This window comes from Panthera tigris, chromosome B1 (assembly GCF_018350195.1).
Source record: "Panthera tigris isolate Pti1 chromosome B1, P.tigris_Pti1_mat1.1, whole genome shotgun sequence".
NCBI classification, from domain to species: domain Eukaryota; kingdom Metazoa; phylum Chordata; class Mammalia; order Carnivora; family Felidae; genus Panthera; species Panthera tigris.
In genome coordinates, this window is record NC_056663.1 from 49240136 (window position 1) to 49260915 (window position 20780).

General features: G+C 44.3%; 1 protein-coding gene across 2 annotated transcripts in view; it reads right to left on the reverse strand.

The window, feature by feature from the left end:
- SCARA5 (scavenger receptor class A member 5) overlaps positions 1 to 20780 on the reverse strand; it is a 126194-nt gene that overhangs the window by 85271 nt on the left and 20143 nt on the right. For both annotated transcript variants that reach the window (XM_015544229.2, XM_015544228.2), the window contains exon 3: positions 10739 to 10867. In XM_015544229.2, coding sequence (XP_015399715.2) covers positions 10739 to 10867 — 129 coding nt within the window. The remainder of the gene's footprint in view (positions 1 to 10738; positions 10868 to 20780) is intronic.

Here is a 20780-nt window from a genome sequence, read left to right on the forward strand (position 1 = left end):
TGAGGCTCACTGGCAAGAGAGCTCAGTTAACGAAGGGAAGAAGACCAAGGACTGAGCTCCTAGTTACTCTAAGATTTAAAGGTAAAGCAGGTAGGAGCAGAGCAGCATAGGAGACCAACAGATTACTTCCTTGAATTAAATCAGAACTTCTCAGAATACGTGAGTACCTCTTTTTTGAGATTTATAGGGAAACATTTGGTGAGCCCCTGGCATAAGCCAGGCATTGTGCAAGGCATTTTATGTGTTACCTCAGTGAATCATCACAACACTGCTAAGTGATCGTTATTATCCCTGTTTTAATGTTTTGTTTTGTTTTGTTTTGTTTTTTAATGAAGGTTAAAGAATTTCTCCAGATCACAACTCATAAGCGATCAAGCTGATATCAGAGTTTGGGTTTGTCTGGTTCCAAAACATCTGTTCTTTGAACCACGCTCTGTTTTCTAGGGCTGTTTTTTTTTTGTTTTGTTTTGTTTTTTCATATCTGTTCTTTCAGTTGGTACGATCTTTATCTATGTCAGGGGCCTCTCTTTATTTCTCTTCATATCTCCCTGAGTCTCATTGCTAGGCACATTGTTGGCACTCCATACACGCTTGTTGTTTTGGATCTGATGCAAGAGGGCTCTAAGCCCTTGGGGGGGGGGCAGAAAATGCACAATGCCCACAAGATCCTAACAGAAATGCTGAGAGTTTATAACTTCTCTTCAACAGGGCAGGGAACAAAAGCTTGCCAGTTCCTAGGCTTCGATCCCAGCCCAAACTCAAAGCCATCAGTTAGTGACACCATCTACTTCATAGCTCTGGCACAAGCAAGCAGAAGACAGAACCAGAAGGCAGAAGGAAAGGTAGGTTTTGAAGGTACAACGGTTGAGCCATGAAGAGGGATATGTGAGCTGCAGGAGGAAGCAAAAGACTAACTCAAGCCCATTCCCATCTATTTGTGCTTAGTTAAGAAATGTCATTTTCTTAGCAAAATCTGGGTGCTGCGTTAACAGTGCTTCTAAAATTTCCCCCAATCCTGGTTCCTTGGACAGAAATCAAAGCAGTTGACAAGTTTCTCTTACTATTTCCTGGATAGCATGGTGAAATGAGGGCTGGAGTAAGGCACAGTTGGAGGGAGTTATACTCGATTATAATCACCTAACAACACTGATGATTGTTACTACATACCATGGACTATTGTAGATAGTTTCTATGGATGAATTTATCTCAACCTCATCATGACACTTCAAAGTGGGCAGTGGTGTCACTTCTGCTTTATAGATGATGACTCTTGAATAACTTGCCCAAGGGCACACAGGAAGTGGCAAAGCCAAGATTTGTACCCTGGCAGGTTGATTCCAGTGCCCAGGCGCTTTGTCACTGGGCCATGGTTAATGCCTCCAGCAGGAGACTGGGGTAAGAGAAGGGCTGACTGACTTCACACCAACCTATCGTCCATGGTCCAGGTTCCACGCTCCAGCTGTGGGACCGTGAGCCAGCATGCGCAACTCCTCTGCGCCTCAGTTCCTTCAACAATGGACTATGAACTCTTTTCTGGATTCCTTCGATTGTTAGGAGAAATAGATGACATAACATATGTGTAAATTCTTTGAACACTATAAAGCACACTCCAGAGGTGAAAGATTAAAGGGCTGATAGTGGTCAGTATAAGCCTAAAGGGGGGTTGGCAAACGTTTTCTGCAAAATGCCAGGGAGTAACTATGTTTTGCTCACTAGGCCATACTGTCTCTGTTAAAACTACCCAGCACTGCCACTGTGGCACGAAAGCAGGCATAGACAATACATAAATGAATGAGCACAGCTGTGTCCCGATAAAACTTTATTGGCAAACGCAGGCACTGGCCAGATTTGGCCCTTTGTCTAGAGGGAGGATTGCAGAAAGAGGTAGTTGAGATCAGTCCTCTGCACTGTCCTAATTATGGTACAGTTTGACTGAAGACCCAGAGAACATAATACCAAATTTGCAGGTGGCTTTCTCCCATGCTCACTTTCCTCACCTCAGGGGTGGTCAGAGGCATCCATCTAAGTAAGGGAGATATGGAAGGTCCTTCATCTTAGGCCATGGAATTTTTTGTGGAAAAGCCAGGATGTCAAAATTCTCTTCCTCTTTTTCCTGCCCACTCCCCTGGAACTAAGGAAAGGCTGGGGTCTCTTCTGCTGGGGAAACTGATAGCTTGGGAAGGTTCACACAGCCAAGGTGGAACATAGGGGGAAAGGTAGTGTCTCAGGTGAGCAGGGTCTAGGTTTAAGGAAAAGGCTGGTGGCGGGGGAGGGGGGAGGTCTTTGAGGCGATCCCACCTCCCAGGATGGTAAAGCCTGTGCATGGGCTGGGGTGTCATTGGTCATGTCCTCCCGGTAACCGTACACGTGGCGGCAGGCTGTGGAATGGAGACTGTGTTGGGATACTGGCACAGATGTGACCGATGACACAAGCCCGAAAGGGAAAGCTAAATGACAGATGTCCGAATGCAGATTCAAACTGATCCAACAGGCTGCAATACTTGGCAGAAGCCGGCGTGATGACATTTAATTGGGATTACTAACAAGATCTGCATTTAAGTTAAGGCAACAAGAAAACCAACCAAAGTCAGTTGTACTGACATGGGATAGAGAAGCCCTCACTAGGCAATATTCCCTTTGAAAGATATCTGGAGTTGGGGGTGGGGTTGGCGAACAGACATGATTATTAATGGCTGCTTAGTATCCCATCCCTTGGATGTGGTATCGTGTATTACTATGAGTCACCGCAAGGAAGGCTCGTGCAAATTTAGGCTACATCAGCAGACGGGCAGTGTCCAGATCAAAGTTCGTCACAGCTCAGCACACCCTGCCCTGGCCAGACTACACTGACAGTGCTGTGTCTAATTTTGTTTTCCACGAAAACCTGGAGCTTATTGGGTGGGGATGGGAGGGGGAGGATGGCCATTATGTTGATGCCAAACCTTAGCTGAACATCTACTCTGTGCAGGGCATCATGCCAGGCACCGGCATGAACAAGACACAGTACCTTATCATGAAGGAGCTTTGTTCTGGACGAGAAGAGGAGCAGGTATGTAAAACGATGACCTCAATATAACGTAGCAGGTGTGAACACACACACATGTAGGTCTCCTGACCAAGTCACTATTGGAAGAATGAATCTTGCTTAGCCTATTTTCACCTCGCTGAAGAACAATCACGAGGATGAGGAGAAAGGCTTGTTGCGAGCTGTTCCTACAAGGGGAGCTAGAAACAGCATGCGTGGGATAGTTGAGGAAGATTAGGCAAGAGTTTCTGTCACTTGTGGCTGTTCTTCAGTAGAAGCGCAATACCTCATCTGTCTGGGAAGTCAGGAGGGAGGTTCTTGCCCTGGGAGGGAGGGAGGTTGTACAAGATGTCCTCTGAGACTCCTTCCAAGGCTAAGCTCCCGAGTGCCACGGGTGGGAACGGGACCATGGTGCTGGCTTGCTCACTCTCTTCCCTAAGGAGAAACAGTGCTGGAAACACTATCCTGTTTCTTGGCTTACTGAGCCCTGCACTGTCACGGCAAGGCCAGGATCCCTCAGACAAAGTCTCCAGGCCTCCCCTGTGGATTTATTAGAAACGTGTGGGGTATGGGCACAGACCCTCCCACTACACCAAGCATACAACGTTCTCTGTTTATAGACAAAACCACTAGGTGCTCAGGCTAAACAAGCAGGATTCTCACCCTTTCTTATTCTGACAACAAAGTCCCTCTGATTGTTCCAAGACCAATGATAATAGCAATATTGTTAAATAGCAACAATACTAATGACTAATGATGATATTTATTGAATACTATTTTTGTGCCAGGCATGAAGAGTTTTCATGTATAAACTAATTTAATCCTTACAGCAACTCTATGGGGTAGGTACCATTGTCATCCCATGTGACTGATAAAAAACTGAGGATTTGAGAGGTTAAATTTTTTGCCCTAAGATTATAGAACCATTCAGTGGCACAGCCCAGATGTGAACCCAGAAGTTTCCCCTCAAAGTCCATATCCTGAAGAGAATATAGCTGTTCACTTAGAATGTTTGAGGGGCACCTGGGTGGCTCAGTCAGTTGAATGTCCAACTTTGGCTCAGGTCACTATCTCATGGTTCGAGGGTTCAAGCCCCGCATAGGGCTGTCTGCTGTCAGCATGAAGCCTACTTTGGATCCTTTATCTCTTTCTTTCTCTGCCCCTCCCCACTCTCTCTCTCTCTCTCTCTCTCTCAAAAAAATAATGTTTGAAAGACACATAGAGTAATAGAATTATCATTTAGCCCTTTGATTTTACACTAAAGCTTGCATTCTATTTGTGAATCATGACATAAATATATAGATGGTGAATATTTCTTTTACAATGAGTAGAATAGAAAATCATCAGCATCTACCACACGCTTAAGATTATTTCAGTTATGGGTATATGTGTGAACTAGGTCATGGTCAAAAAGTTTGGGAAACACTGATCTACTCCAACCTGCTCACTTTACAAATGAGTATACTAAGGTTTAGACAGTGATTTTTCCCAAGATTACAGAGGGTTAATGGATGAGCTGGGACCAAACTCAAGTATTCCTGACTCTCAGTTCCCACTATCAAGCTTAACTGACTGCAAAGAAAAGCAAGAAAAAACAGGCATAATAATATAGTAGGGGTAGTAATGCTGCTATCATAACAAGAGTACTACCAGTGTGCTCACTCTGTGCCAGGAGCCACTTTTCTGAGTGCTTTAAATATATTAACATATTTAAATCTCATAACAACCCAATGAAGCAAGCATATTTATTTTCCTCATTTTCTGATGAAAAAACTCAGGTACAGAAAGATCCAGTAACTTGGTCAACATCTCATAGCTGGTAATGGAGAAGAGGGGATTCAAACCCACACAGGCTGGCTTCAGAGCCCATGGTGTTCACCAGTATAAGGTACTGCATGACTCTGCCTGTCTTAATATTCTCCCTAAACGCTATAATGCCTACCCAGTACAGACTATGATGTATGTGTCATAATGTAATTAATTACACACTTCTTCCACCAGTCACATGTCCTTGAGTGGTGATTCCATATTTACCGTGCCATGTAAATACTTGACTGAAATGAAATAATCATTTTCCCCCACAAATAAGATTCCCTCCAAGGTTCCTAGTCTCTGTCATTCATTCATTCGTTCACTCACTCACTTGTCATGTGCATATTTAAAAACATCGTGCACTTGCAGAATTGAAGAGAGTAGGCAGAATTTTTTTTTTACAAGACAAAACTGTGCATAATACCCTTCCTTGTTCCAAAAAGGATTAAGGCAGTTTACAAGGACACATAAAATACACTAACATAACAGTAGATGAGAACAAGATAAAGGAAGAAGTAGTGAGAGACGCTAAATGGGGGTAGGAACAGGATGAATGGAAAAATGCTTTCTGGAAAGTCTATACAGTGGCTGTGGGTGGACCACAGATCTGTCTGCAGGTTTTCATTTTAATTACTTTCAAATTCACACATCTTGCAAGGGGATGACAGCTAACTCTCGGTTTGCATTAATTACCTCTTGAAAGCAATTTTAATTACTTTCAGATTCACAGTCTCCTGAAGGTGAAAACGAACTATTTCCTCAAGACAAGCACACCTCCTTCTGAGGCTAAGACAGAAAATAATTTCTGCGTGTGTCAACATTGTGTAATGGGATGAACAACGTCTTCAGCAGCACCCCTACAATAAGCACAGGGTGGAATTTCATGGCGCTGCTTCAACAGGGTGTCCCAATAAAGTCTACAGGAAACACACTCTTCATTCTGAGATGCATGATGAGATCAATAATCTGCCACATAAATGGCTATGGGCTCTGAGCGCACTGTTCTCTGATTGCAGAGTCCAAAACCTGCTTCAAACGAGGCGATAAACGATAAACAAAAGGGGTGCTCAGTTCAAATGACATTTGGGACACTTAGTGTTCAGCTTTCCCCAGGCTGAGGCCTTCCCAGCCACTCCAGCTGTCAGGAGTCAGACTCTCCTTTGCATCAGCAGACTCTCCTTTGGCACATAGCATCAGCTACATCGTACTGTTCTAATGTATTTGTGTGCTTCTGATTTCATTTTTTTTAAGTTTATTTATTTGAGAGAGAGAGAGACAGAGACAGAGACAGAGACAGAGAAAGCAGGGGAAGGGCAGAGAGAGAGGGAGAGAGAGAGAATCCCAAGCAGGCTCTGTGCTAGGGCTCAAACCCACAAGCCATGAGACCACAACCTGAGCTGAAACCAAGAGTGAGATGCTTAACTGACTGAGCCACCCAGGCACCCCTGTATGCTTCTTATTTTAAACTCTCCCAGAGCAGGAAACACATCTCATGATTCTTTTTTATTCCCATGCTATGAACTAAATGTTTGTGTCCTCCCAAATTCATATGTTGAAATCCTAACCCCCAGTGTGATGGTATCTTGAGGTGGGGCATTTGGGAGGTGATCAGGATGTGAGGGTAGGACCCTCCTGAATGGGATTAGTGCCATTATAAAAGAGACCCCAAAGAGCTCCCTCACCCCTTCTGCATGTGAGGACACTGTGAGAAGACAGCTGTCTATTAACCAGGAGGTGGGTCCTCACCAGACACCAAATCTGCCAGTAGCTTGATCTTGGACTTCCCAGCCTCCAGAACTGTGAGAAACAGCTGTTTGTTGTTTAAGCCGCTCAGACTGTGGCAGTTTGTTATAACAGCCCCAATGGACTGAAATACCAGGGTTTGTTCCATTACTCTGCACCCACTAAGCACTCATGTACAGGTGAAGCAGTGATTAAGGATGATGATGGCAATATCTGACTGTTGCTGTTAAGGAAGAATTAAATTAAGCTGTGAGAGGAGCCCTTTTCACCAGGAACTCTCCCCATTCCAGTCTATGTTGCTGTAAAACTCCAGGTTAATCAGCCCCCAGATGTTTGCACTTCCCCTTTCTGCTATTACATTTTCACAGCAGGAATTCAAATTCCTTAGTAGTGTCATGGTAGGAGAAAGGAGGAAGAAGAGGTTGTTCCCCATGACCACTCTTTGTCACTACAGTGATGTCCCAGAATAGTCATGAGTAATAATGAACCTCCTCTAACCCTTTCACTCCATCACATCTTCCCTGAAGTGCTGAACTGAAGACCTCAGGACCCACAACCATCCAATCTCAACCCTCTTATTCATGAATTGAATTAAGCCTGATGGTCAATTCTGTCCCAAACTGAACATGGAACAGAACAAAAACATAATATGGAACCATCAGCCCAGGTAATAAATCAAATGGGTTGAAGAGATAGAAAGTCTTAAAGGAATTGGGGGCTGGGAAGAATGGACTGATGCAGCCTCATTGAGTGATGTTGGAAGACCGTGTGCATAGAACTTGGCAATGTTGTGGGAGTATCAATAAAGTTCCCAAGAGGATGCCAGTTAGGAATGGATAGTTGGGTAGAAAGCCCAACTGAGAAAATAGTGTGGTTTAAAATCATTTAAATCCAGATGTCTGGATTGGACAGGGGATGTTGGGATGATGCGTGAACACAAGGTACAGTATTTGACTTTTATTTTGAATACTTGGATAAAGAGATGAATTGAGACAAGACTCATGAGAAGTTTTATAAGAGTAATATTTTATGTAGTTAGATTATAATTTTATAATATTGAAAAACAGCAGGAGCAAGCACGTGTACCACAACCATTTTTTACCAGTCATTCAGACATGGTGCTTGGTCAGAGTGGATAATTTTGGTATCCAACTGTAGGATGTATGAGCTTTGGGTCGACAAGGAGATTTTGAAATCTGAGAGTGGTTCAAACAGAACTCCTCCTGTCTTAGTCCAGGCCTCTATAACAAAACACCATAGCCTGGGTGGCTTAAACAACAGACATTTGTTTGTCACAGTTGTGGAGACTGGGAAATCTAAGATCAAGGTGTGGGTAGATTCGGTTGTTGGTAAGGGCTGTTTTCCGGGCTTGCAGGCGAGACTCTCTGTGTCCTCACGTGGCAGATTTCTCTCTCTTCCTCTCTCTCCTCTCTCTCCTCTCCTCTCTCCTCTTATAAGGGCACTAATCTCATCATGAGGGTCCCACCCTCATAACCTAATAAACTCCCAAAGGCCCCACCCCCAAATACCATCATATTAAAGGTTAGGGCTTCAACATATAAATTTGGTGGTCGGGCACAACTCAGTCTTTAGCACCTCTTGTGGAAGGCGACCTCAGCAGGACAATGAAGAGCATATTCTGCCCAACATGGGGAAGCAGCCACAGCAGAACTCCTAACAGAAGGCTAGGTAAGCTCTAATTTACACTGAACCATGTATCTCTCCATAGTCTTGGTATTTTCATAAAGGAGACATAACTGGAGGTCTCTAATCAGGGTGCTCTGAAGAAACTTCCTACCTAGGTCAGGCAGGGTCTCCTTGAAGAATCCCAGACTTGTTCATTACATTCTTAAGTACCCTCCCTAGGGGAGAAGCAGTTGGTGACTACATTTTTTCGTTGGCCACCCTCACCAAAACCCTCCCAGAGGCCAGCATGATTTTCCAGAGAAGAACCTGGGGAGGGGACAGTGGTCATGCCCCAGAGCCAAGATATAAAGTATGATGCTCTGTTTCATCAGATTAGTTCTGATACACCCCAAACTGTCATTCCACACAGGCAATTTGGCATCCAGAAACTTCAAATTCAAAGGTGATCATAATGATCAATATCCTCCCCAGGTTTCTGTCTAGAAAACTAAGGAAGCATGGCAATATTTTGGTTAGATTGGAAAACCATGATCCACCCTCCCTTCTGAAACTTCCAGGATGTCATCATAAATCCCATTCGACCTCCAAGTTGACAAAGTCAGGAGAAAAGTCTTTCTGCAGCATCCCAAGCAGCACTACTTGCTAGAGCCTCTCCTCTATTTTGAATGAGAATCTATTTCCTTACAAAATTCACCCATTTGTCTAATTCTACCCTCTGAGGTCACACAGAATATGCCTGCTTTATGGCAACCTGCTAGACACAGAAGAGAACTTTATCTTCTCCCAAAATTATGCCCTTCCACGCTTCCAGGCTTCCAGGCTCTAGAGAGACCTGCCCTATGGTCCCCATTTGTCTGGTACTCTCTTCTAGACCCTCTTCTGTCATCTAAAAGTTCCTATTCAGCAGAGAGATTGTAATACCATAGCCTAGCTTTCCTGCTGGGCTGAAACAGTTTCCAAAAATTCTGGAAATTTGTTATGGTTGTGGCTGCCAAGCCCACAAAACCCAGATCCCAATCTCCCACTGAGCAGCCCAAGAACATGTTCAAATCATCCTCTGGCTGGACATCATCCATGGGTCCTTGAGATGAATCATGACTTTCTCTCATTGTTGTTGGCTGTCCCCCCACTCAGGTCAAGGGGTGGTAGGACAGACACCACCCCTAATCATGCCCTTTGCCCCAAGTGTGGAACCCTGAAGGTGAAGGCAGCATTGAACATTCCATCATAGGCCCCAGGTGACTATTCTCACTTGACAGAAAGTGAGACAATACCAATGAGGTCCTAGGCATCTGCCTCATGATTTCCAGCAAAGGTCATCTGCAAGTGCTTAGCCTCCCGATCCCTGTCCTAGAGTTAACTCATGGGCCCCACCCTCGGCACTCTAAGTCATCTCGGTCTGGCCAGCCGCCTTGCTCTGACCAACCCCCCTCCATGCATTACCCATACTTCCACTGTGTGTGTCTCCTCTATATTACCATAGCACTTGTTGTCAACATACAGTCTCTGTCATCAGCCCTATCACATTCCGCCTTGAGACAGAGCTCTAGCTGTGTGCCTCTGCCTTGTCCAACAACTGGGAGCTCCTTGAAGGAAGCCCATGGGTCTTATTTAGCTGCATATCCACTTCTAGCATGGAACCTGACACAAAGTAGGCTATCATGTAGGATGGGTGAGGTTGAAATAAACTGAACCCTTGGTCTTACTTTGTCAACTCTTACATACTTTCATTGAGAACGGTGGGAATTGGGCACCTCTCCCTCTGTGTGGGAGTCAGGAGAGACCACTACAACCTCTGCCCCTCTGTGCTTCACCATCTCCATCACCTGTGACCTGTGACCTGTGGAGTGACCTGTGAGCAGTGAACTAGGTTGCTCACATGTGGTCTTCTGCTTGATCCCTTTCTAAGTCCATGAGCTCTCCTTCTTCCTATCTAGAAAATGTGCTCCTAACTGCAGCCTATGACCAGCCTGTCTTGCAGATGGACACTGGGGAGAAGAGCCCAGCTGAACTGGGGCAAACCCGTCCCACCCCCGAGTAATCACAAAAGGACAGCAGGTTGATGATGACTCTGATTACCACAGCAGCAAAATGTCTCATGACTATTTTCATCATGCCCAGGACAAGGGGCTTAGCCTGCTTTGTGCAAACCACAGAATAGAGCTCCAGGGAGGCCCTAGATGCACAAGTCACACAATGATGCCCGAAAAGTCAGAAGCCACTCAGAGTAGCTAAATCTCTGCTCCTGGACTCAGAGGTTCTCCAAACTCATATATCGCCTGCCAACTCCTCATCCCACATGAAATGGGCAATGCTGTCAAGAGTCATGCTGGTCTGAAAGACCAGCCAGCTTCCTCCTTCGTGGTTTCCATGGTGACAGGGGCAGTGTTTGGGCTTATGACTGTGAAAATGGAGAGCAGAGGTTTAAGCTCTCCAGTTCCCACCTACTGTTGCTCCCTATACACCTCCATTCACATTCTTAAAGGCCACAACAGGAAAGGGTGCCCTTACCTGCTAAGATGAAGATGCCCACGAGAATCAGGAAGACCAGCAGGTACAGCCCAAGGACAGCATGCTTCAGGGCTGACAGGGAGCCCAGCTGAGTGCAGCAGCCACCTGTCCGTCGCTTGTGGCATGGACCTAGACAATAAAGGTAAGAAGAGGAGGGGAAAAGGCACTTGAAAACCCCACAAGCATTTTTTTCTTCTGGTCTTATCTCTCCTGATGCACTCAGATGCTCACATGGAACCTCTCATACACCTTCTGCACACTTGTAACGCAGCTGTAACAATGGGGAACTTTCCAGAACATGACAAGCTTATGAGCTTCTAGCTTTTACCCCACCGTCCTCATTCATGACCAAGCCAAATAGGCATGCCCACAGCTCACATGCCCAGGAACTCATCCTCCTGGAACCAGTCCAAGCATCAGAGAAAGCTCAAATAGGCTAGAGTATGTGTCTTTTACACATACTCTACATTGTCCCATGTGACCCAGAGAATATGGAGAAAATTTAAAACAGGGGTTGCAAACTTTAACTTCTACAGTGGCCAGGAATGGACGGAAATAAGCAGAGTGGGCCATGTGGACCTGAGGAACCTAACAGCACAGGCCCAGTGTGGAAGAGGTTGCGATGTAAGAGTAAGGGCCAGGTGTTGCCAGACACAGAATTTTCAAGACAAGCCAGAAGTGATACTGAGAATTGCACTATGTTTCAAGTGTTGACAACTAGTAATAAAAATAAAAGACAAAAAACTTACAAAACACTAGGGAGTATAAACAAAACGCACTTACATGCCAGATCTGACCACCAGTTTGCAACCACAGATTTAGATTTACGGGAAAACATAGTAACTTCCTCCTGCGAAACTACATAAGGCTCACCAGCTTCTTCTGGCCAATATGGAACAGCAAATTATCAGTGCTCTACTGGACCTCATGGATCTTGTAGTCCAACCACTTGAGGTTACAGATAAAGGTTGCCAAATGTTAGTGGCAAATCCTAGGTGAGAACCCAGGTGCCCTGACACTTGGTCATCTTTCAGCTGGACTCCTCCTTTGAGGCAGGCTTCTTGGCCTTCACAGAGGCCAGGAAGCCACTAACCTCCATCTGCTATGTCAACTGACAGTGGGAAGGAAGGGATGCTCTCCTGCCCTGACTCCCAGAAGGGCAGGTAAGAATTGATAAGAGCCTTTTTTTTTTCAAAACCACATGCCCCTCTTATACTTATTCTCCCTCTCTGGTGAGGGACAGTGTTGCCAATTGGAGTGTGATGCACGTGGAGGAAGGTGTGGGAGCAGAAAAAGGCTGAAATAATTGATATTCGGAAATGTTTTTAAAGATGATGCGATCATTTGTAATTCCTTGGTAACTTTGGGTTTGCAAGCAAGATGCTTCTGGGGCTACTTATTATCTCTCAGGTACCATAACCACCTCTGGGGGCCTTCAGGAGGTTTGGTTATCAGGAGGGAAAGCATGGGTGACCACATTGGTTTCCTGACTCCCCAGAGGTATTGTTGAGCAAAGAACATTTTCCCACTCATCTACTCCATTTTAGTGAAAATACTGCTGTTAAAACAATTAGGTAGAACTATTACATAATATTTCCATAAAACATTGGATACAATTTGGAGCAGTTGGTAAAGAAAGACAAATTCAATTACCATTCTCATCAACCCTTAACTACTGGCAAATTTTGAAAAGTTAACCTGCTTTTCCACTAAGACTTGAGCAGAGTACATCCTTTCAACTCCCTCTCAGTCCCTTTCCAGGACTTTCTATTGCTTTTTACACAATAGAATCTATAAGCTGTTTTGCTCCTGAATATGAAGGCTTCTTGTAGCACCTCAACCTTTTGTTGTTGTTGTTCTCATGAGCGCTGCTGGCTTTCTGGTTGTAACGTACTAGAGACAAACTGTTTCCTTGCAGAGTCAGAGTGGCGGGCACAGTGTTGGACACTACACAAATATGAGTTCTTGCTAACATGACAGTTGTTCCATCTCTCCTGCTCTACACCCTGCTTCCTCTTTAGATGATGACAGTGCTGCTGCTGACAATGGCCAACTAACTGCTGAAAGTGGTCAGAAGATGCCTGTGCTGAAATGCTATTATCCTTACGTTTATCCCAAGCCAATCTTGGGTTCTTCCTTCATTGGCTTTGTTTGACCCTCTTCTTATTTCCCTTGATATATATATCAACCATATTCCGTTAACTGTTCCAGTTTCAATGGAATCTTGTATTTCTGGTTCATTATAACAAGAAATCATTCTTGCTCCAAAAAAATTGATATAATTTTTTTTTGCACGTAAATTTTTAATTGAGGCCCAACAAGTCATTACAACTTGCCTGAACTTGAGACAGTTTAGTAAGATGAATCTTAACATAGTTAAGGACTGCACGCAACAACATACATTTTCAGCCTGACTAACAAGGCTATATCACAATTTATAAAGTGCCAGATGAGTGCTGATTGCCCTGCAGCTTGAAATTTTTCACGTGGGGAAGGAAAACAAAAAAGTAAGATCTCCTTCCTTCTCTAGGAATGAAAACATTTTCCAAAACTAATCAACCACAAGGGCAAGGGCTGCTTTTGCTTCAATTTCACCCATTAGAACACCATCCTTTTATTGTCAAGTCTGTACTGACCTTCAATCTTGGCAGAATAGGAGGAAAGCCACATAGACAACAATACTGCCAACTTGATATTGCCTTCCTTGTGTACATGTGCATTGCTAGCTCACTGTAAGAATGGGGCAAACTGCAATGCTATAGCCCTATTTTTCCCATCAAAAAAGAATAGTTCCTTCCTCTGTATCTGAGGCTTCTATTTAATGCCAGCACACACTGGCAATAGGTCCCTTTATCAACTAACACACAACATAGTCCTTCTTCTTAGAGAGCAGTTATTCTAGCAAGACTCAATATCTTAAATAGAACATAAAAGAATTTCAAACAGAGGTTTTCCACAACTGCATTAGATAAGTAGAACATGAATGATTCTGGAAAGATACCTAGAGAATGTGATTATAAGGGAAAAAAGACGAGTTAGGGGAAAGATGAATTACTAAGTCTGTCCAAAACACATTTCCTGGCTTTTTAGTTTAATGTGGCAGCAGTCTGTTAGCTGGGTAAACCATTCAAATTATTTAGGCCTAGTGGAAGATTAAAAACACTCCAAAATGATACAGTCAGTAAAACCAGGGCAAAAAGGATGTTCACTTATTTGTTAAAAAAAAAAAAGTGTAAGAAATGAGCTATCAAGCCATGAAAAAACCATGCAGGAAGCTTATATGCATATTACTAAGTTACAACCTGAAAAGGCTATATAATGTATGATTCTATATGACATTCTGGAAAAGGCAGGGGTTAGAGGGAAGGAGGGATGAATTGGAAAAGCACAGATAATTTTTAGGGTGGTGAAACTATTCCATATGATACTATAATGATGGATATATATCATTGTACATTTGTCTAAACCCATTGAATGCACAACACCAAGAGAGAATCCTAATGTAGACTGTGGACTTTGGGTGATAGTGATGTGTCAATGTAAGTTCATCAATTATAATATGTGTACCACTGTGGTGGAAGATGTGCTCGTATGGAGGCAGGGAGCATATGGGAATGCTCTGTACTTATCACTTAATTTTGCTGTAAACCTAAAACCACTCTAAAAAGTAAAGTCTATTTTTAAAAAACTAGAGCTTTTGACTTATGGATTACTAAGGTGCAAACTTTACCATGCATTTATTGAACACCCAGTATCGATTGCCCCACTCTGGTAGCCAGCCTTCAAGATGGCCCCCCCAGGATCCAAGCCCCCTCATGTAGTCTCCTTCACCAGGGTTTGGTTTGTGCAACCAATAGAAGTGATCGTGTGTCACTTCTGAGATTAGATAAAAGACACGGCAACTTCTGCTTACTCACTTTGTCTCTCTTGGAACATCTATTTGGGGGGAAGCCAGCCGCTATGAACACCCTATGAAGAGGTTATTTGGTAAGGAACTGAGGCCTTCAGCCCATAGTCACGTGAGTGAGCCTGGAAGCAGATCTACCAGCCAAATCAAACCTTCAGATGACTACATTCTGGTCAAGATCTTGACAGAAGTCTCATGAGAGACCATGGGCCAGAACTACCAAACTAAGCTGCTCCCAGATTTCTGCCAGATTATATTATATATAAACATGTTTCTGAGTGAAATTTTCATCTGAAAAAGGAGACGAAATCTTGGCTTTCCTTGCACACTCATGGTTTCCTCAGAAACTGGGAAGATAATAACTTTTTGTTGTTTTAAGTTGCTAAGTTTTGGGCTGATTTGTTATGCAGCAAAAGGTAACTAATACACTTATGACAGACATTGTCAAAGGCAAAGGCAACAAGCTGCATGAGGGAGAGACAGTGTCAGCCTTGTTCACCTCCAACTTCCCAGTTCTCTGACCAGTGGCTGGCATGTAGTAGGCATTCAAAATAATTGTTGAATGAGAAGTTAAAATATGGCCATAGCCCTTCAGATGCTCACATATGAGGGGAAGAAGACACATAAAGAGACAACTTACACAGGTGTGAATGAAACAGGTATGTACGAGAGAGATAGCACAAGTAAAATGTTGCATTGCAAAGCTGGTGATTCATTCTGTGTCCGGGAAGAGGTCCCAGAGTCTGCATGAAGAAGGCAGCAACTCAGCAAGGCTTACAAGGGCAGGCCTTTCTAGATGAGCCACAATCTGTTATCTTTCCCTTCAGCATCATCTTCTGATTTACAGCTATTCTAAATTTGAAAACTATGACTTTAAGAAGAAAAACTTCTTCCTCCATGTGAGAACAGTTATGAAGAAAGCACCAGGCAAAGCTGTTAGTTATTAAACATAGTTGTTGTTTGCAGACATGGTCACACACAAGACCAGATCAAGGGAGAGAATGGCACACACGCAAAACAAACAAACAGAAAATGCTTCCAAGATCTAGGAGAATCAAGGGAAAGTTTCTCCATCTTGTAGTGGCCTCCACAAACTGAGGGTGGCTTCTCAGGAGATCAGAAAGCCAAGAGAAGGAAGCTTGGGGAGGGCAAGGATAGTGGCTCCAAGGGTACAAATGGAAACTAAAAAAAAAGAAAAAGAAAAATGCAACGTGACTTGCAGAGAAGGCCCCTGAATGCCAGGCTGGAAGACGTTGTTCATCTCAGCATGGGCCTATGGTTTCCTGATCGGCTGGAAGTAAATGGATGGTTACCCTGCCTCAAGATATTCCACCTGCGTGTAGCCTGCAGAAGTTTGCCATGGCCGAGAATTTGTCGCTCCATTTTCTTAAAACTTTAACTTCTTTGAGAAGGAAATTTTATATCACTGTAAGTGGAAAATCAGTTATCTTCCTCTTACACATTAAAATAAATACCTGGCCATTACAATAACAAATTTATACTTGTGTATCACTTAGAGTCCTCTTGAGTATGACTACATGATATAGAGACACATTCTGAGCAACAGTGACTTCAGGAAAAGCAGCGAAATCACAACACAACAGCAAATTGCAAGAAAAACTTGATTTCATCTGCAGGGAAGCAAAACCAAACTTTTTAGATGTTCACCATTAAAAATATTCTAGAAGGTAGCACATTAGGGATTAGGTGCCACTGAAAGAAGCGTGTCAGAACCTTGCACCCATCTCTAGCACTAACCTTATTATTCACAATGGTCTACCTACCCCTCTGTCTGCCACTTTGTCTAAGAAGACCCCTGAGGGCAAGGTGTATCTCACTGACTGCTGTCTACCCATCAACCAGCACACGGCAGAACCACTATAAGGTTCCTTGCAGGAACGAAGACGTGTGTAAGGTACTTATTTTTGCTGCGAAGATCCTCTGTTACGTTTGTCTTATGCAAATAGTTGATCCGTTTCTGTCGGCTGTGAAAACATATTTTTGAGCCAAATTTTGGTCTGAAAAGTTCCACAAAATCTTGGCTTTCCTTGCTCATCCGTGGCTTCGGATTGCCACTTAGTGCCCATATAGGTAAAATGTGGGAGCAATTCCTTGGAACTGAACTGACACTAATCCCGGCTGAGTCGCATAATCATGAGTGGAACTTTTTACCCATCCTGAGGCTTGATCCCCACCCCTGGACGTTCTGATTCTGATTCAAGACGAAATGATACATCCATGGCACAGAAATACACAGTTCTGGAGAAAGGCATTTGTCATATCAAAAGAGAATGTGAAGACACATTCTTGGAAAATCAGTGAAAAGCCTTACTATTATAAGAGCTTACTTTATTATTTTTTTATTTTGATTTCTTTTTAATAAGACACATTCACACGGGGTTGTCTCAAACAACTTTATCATTTGCAGGTTAAACTGTGAAGGGTTCCTTTTAATCATGAGGACAAGAGTACCCCCTAAAGAGTTTTTGCTAAAGTGCTGTCTGCAGAGGGTGGAGAGGTGCGTGGGAACAGGGTTAAAGAACAGAAAAGGAAAGGTTGTCTGCCAGTCACTCAACCCCAGACAGCTGAGCTGAGGACACACCACAAGCCAGTTCCCGGTGTCAGGGCCACACTACAGTGGGAGCCTTGGAAATTCTGATTCCCTGTTTCCACATGCTCTCACTGGAGGAAAGCATGAGTTTGGGGCTCTGTCGAGGGAGGTCCAAAGCCTGCCCCTGTCTCCTGTTAACTGTGAAACCACGGGAAGAAAGTCTCAGCTACTCCCTTTATTAGTTCAGCCTTTCTTTGAAAAAACAGATTTTTCAGATTCTTAATCATAATTTTGGAGCATTTGGGAGTTAGCTGCTTAAACTTATTTTCCTCCCACTTAAAAAAATACAAATTGATAAAAATGAGTATGTACTTATTTCTGAAGAACGGGGGTCTACACAACATAGAAAACAGGATGTGGTCATGGCATGTTTACCTACTTCAGTTTTACCAGCGACAAATGGTCCTTTTCCATGTGTTAGCTTTGGTCCCGCAGCTTATAAATAGCAGGTGGAAATAAGGTTCTATTGCTGCGAGGGACCACAGAGCTCATCTTATCCAAGGATCTTGTTAAAACCACCCAAGACTGACTTCATCATCCCCACTCTGCTTACTCACCACTCATATTGTTCATTGTAATAGGCAGCCCCAAATAACCTCTGTCTTTGAAGCTGCTCTCCCTTTCTGGCTTTATTATTTTTTTGTTTATGTTTATTTATTTTTGAGAGAGAGGGAGAGACAGAGCATGAGCAGGGGAGAGGCAGAGAGAGAGGGAGACACAGAATCCGAAGCAGGCTCCAGGCTGTGAGCTGTCAGCACAGAGCCCGATGCAGGTCTCGAACTCACAAACCGCGAGATCATGACCTGAGCCAAAGTTGGACGCTCAGCCAACTGAGCCACCCAGGTGCCCCCTTTCTGGCTTTAATGAGCACCACTGTTTACTTTCCCTCATCAAAGGGAAGAGGAGGGTGTGGGGCAGAGACACTGAACCTTCGGTTTCATCTGACCTAAGTCTAGGAGGCACCAGATGCGGTACATGGAACACTAGTTACCTGTGTCCGGCTGAGCCACAGACATGAGTCCCCGAGGCAGATGACCCAGTGAGGGTCGCAGGCCAAGGAGACTATGGTCTTTTGCATGATCAGATGACTCTGACGCTTTCATGTCCATTTCTAGGAAAGGGAGCAGGGTGGAAGGCATGGTGGCCAGAGCTAATTTGGTTTAGATGTTGTGACGATCTAGGACAGTTTCTTCTGAAACTTCTAGAGATATCTTGTCATTTTGTAACATGTCTGCAGTATTTGTTATTCTTCTCAGTTCCTATCTATTTCCCAAGTAACTGTGCATAAAAATTCTTGAAAACAATCAAGGGCTTGTGTGCTTATTTTCAGCCGGAGGAAAGTGGGAGGAGGAAGGGACTCTGGCTGGTGTGCATATTATTTTGCAGCTGGGCTGAGGAATGGAGAGAGAAAGCCAGGTGGGAGGGGAGACGAGGGCAGTGAAGGTGAGCTGGTGGGTCATGGGGACCCAGGAGGAAGGGAGGGGCCATGGGGCCCCCAGGAAGAAGAAGTGAATCCTGGGCTTGTAGAAGATGCCTACACTCTGGCCCAACACAGGCAGTGCATGGTTTAGAAGAAATGCTGTCAGTGCAGACACTCAAACGACAGCAGGCTTGGGGTTCTGCCTAAATTCAGGCCAAAAGACACTCCTGCAGAGTGGCCCTGGGTCCCTCTCGAAAAGATTCCCAATTCTTTCCCTGGCCCCTTGTCAAAGGAAATACATCATCTGATGATGTGTTTGCAATGCAGAAGACAGGGCTCGGCTGTGTTCAGTTTTGAATCACTACTCTTCCCAGGCCACTAGTGGAACCTTCCTCCCATTTTCTGGTTGCCTCTGTCTGGGGCATTGGTCTAGCCTCAGGGCAGGAATGGATAAACTTAACATCCCCTGTCTCCTTGCCTCAGCTCCCCTCGTTGAGTTGGGAGGGCCATCTGGGTGTCTGGTTTCAAAGAGGAAGGCTAAGATCCCAACCCATGCCACCCGTGCGGGACTGAGCTGGTCCCTGAAGCCTGTGGGCTCAGAGGCCTCCAGTTCTGTGGTCTCTGGCAGAAAGCAGAGCTGGCTGAGCCACAGAAGAGAGTTCATTGGATCTGAGTGAAGACAGTGGACCTCAGATCCACTGAAGCTTTGCCACCTGGTAAGGCCCGGAAGAAACAACAGTTATCGTGCATAGAGCTTTGTTGGGAAATTGTGAGGGTCAGCTCCCACAGGGCAGGGTCTATATCCCACGGGTCCTGGCATGTAGTAGGTGCTCAATTAACACCTGTTGGCTGTTTGTGGTTAAATGAGCCTAATAAACTAAATGCAAATTTACTGGGTATGCCAAACCATTATTTAGGCTTTTGTAATAACCATGTTTTCTAGCTTCTGATTTGATGCTTCACATCTCAGGGAAGTGCCCGTCTGGGGGCACTGACTCTGGAGAGTCCCCTCCCAGGGATAGCCCAAATAAAGAAACTTGCCCGTAAGCGAGTCTTTTGTGTGCAGACCACCCCATCAACAGCCCATCCTACAACCACCTCCTTTGTCACTTTCTCCCTCTAAGCCACTATCCACCTGCCCTGTCACCAGGTACCGGACAACTAGGGACAGCCCTAGGTCCCAGAATCCATTGAAATCATTCGAACTATTGCACTCCAAGCTTGCACAAACTGCCTCACCCACAAATCCCATTCCTTGGCAGGCGGTGGTGTAACAATCTTTTCAATGACACTCCTTCCCTCACCTGTTGGCCTCACCACACATGAATAAGAATAAAGCCTACATTTTAAAATTGCTCTGGATGTTGGTGGGAATGAAAACTGGTGCAGCCACCCTGGAAAACAGTATGGAGTTTCCTCAAAAAATTAAAAATAGACCTACCCTATGACCCAGCAATAGCACTGCTAGGAATTTACCCAAGAGATACAGGAGTACTGATGCATAGGGGCACTTGTACCTCAATGTTTATAGCAGCACTCTCAACAATAGCCAAATTATGGAAAGAGCCTAAATGTCCATCAACTGATGAATGGATAAAGAAATTGTGGTTTATATACACAATGGAGTACTACGTGGCAATGAGAATGAAATATGGCCCTTTGTAGCAATGTGGATGGAACAGGAGAGTGTGATGCTAAGTGAGATAAGCCATACAGAGAAAGACAGATACCATGTGTTTTCATTTTTATGTGGATCCTGAGACACTTAACAGAAACCCATGGGGGAGGGGAAGGAAAAAAAAAAGAGGTTAGAGTGGGAGAGAGCCAAAGCATAAGAGACTCTTAAAAACTGAGAACAAACTGAGGGTTGATGGGGGGGTGGGAGGGAGGGGAGGGAGGGTGATGGGTATTGAGGAGGGCACCTTTTGGGATGAGCACTGGGTGTTGTATGGAAACCAATTTGACAATAAACTTCATATACTGAAAAAAAAATAAGATAAAATTGCTCTGGAGCCAACAGTGGGATACAACAGAATAGCAGCTGCCACTTCCCAAGCACCTATTCTGGGCTGAACACTTCGATAATACTAAGCACAACAACAAT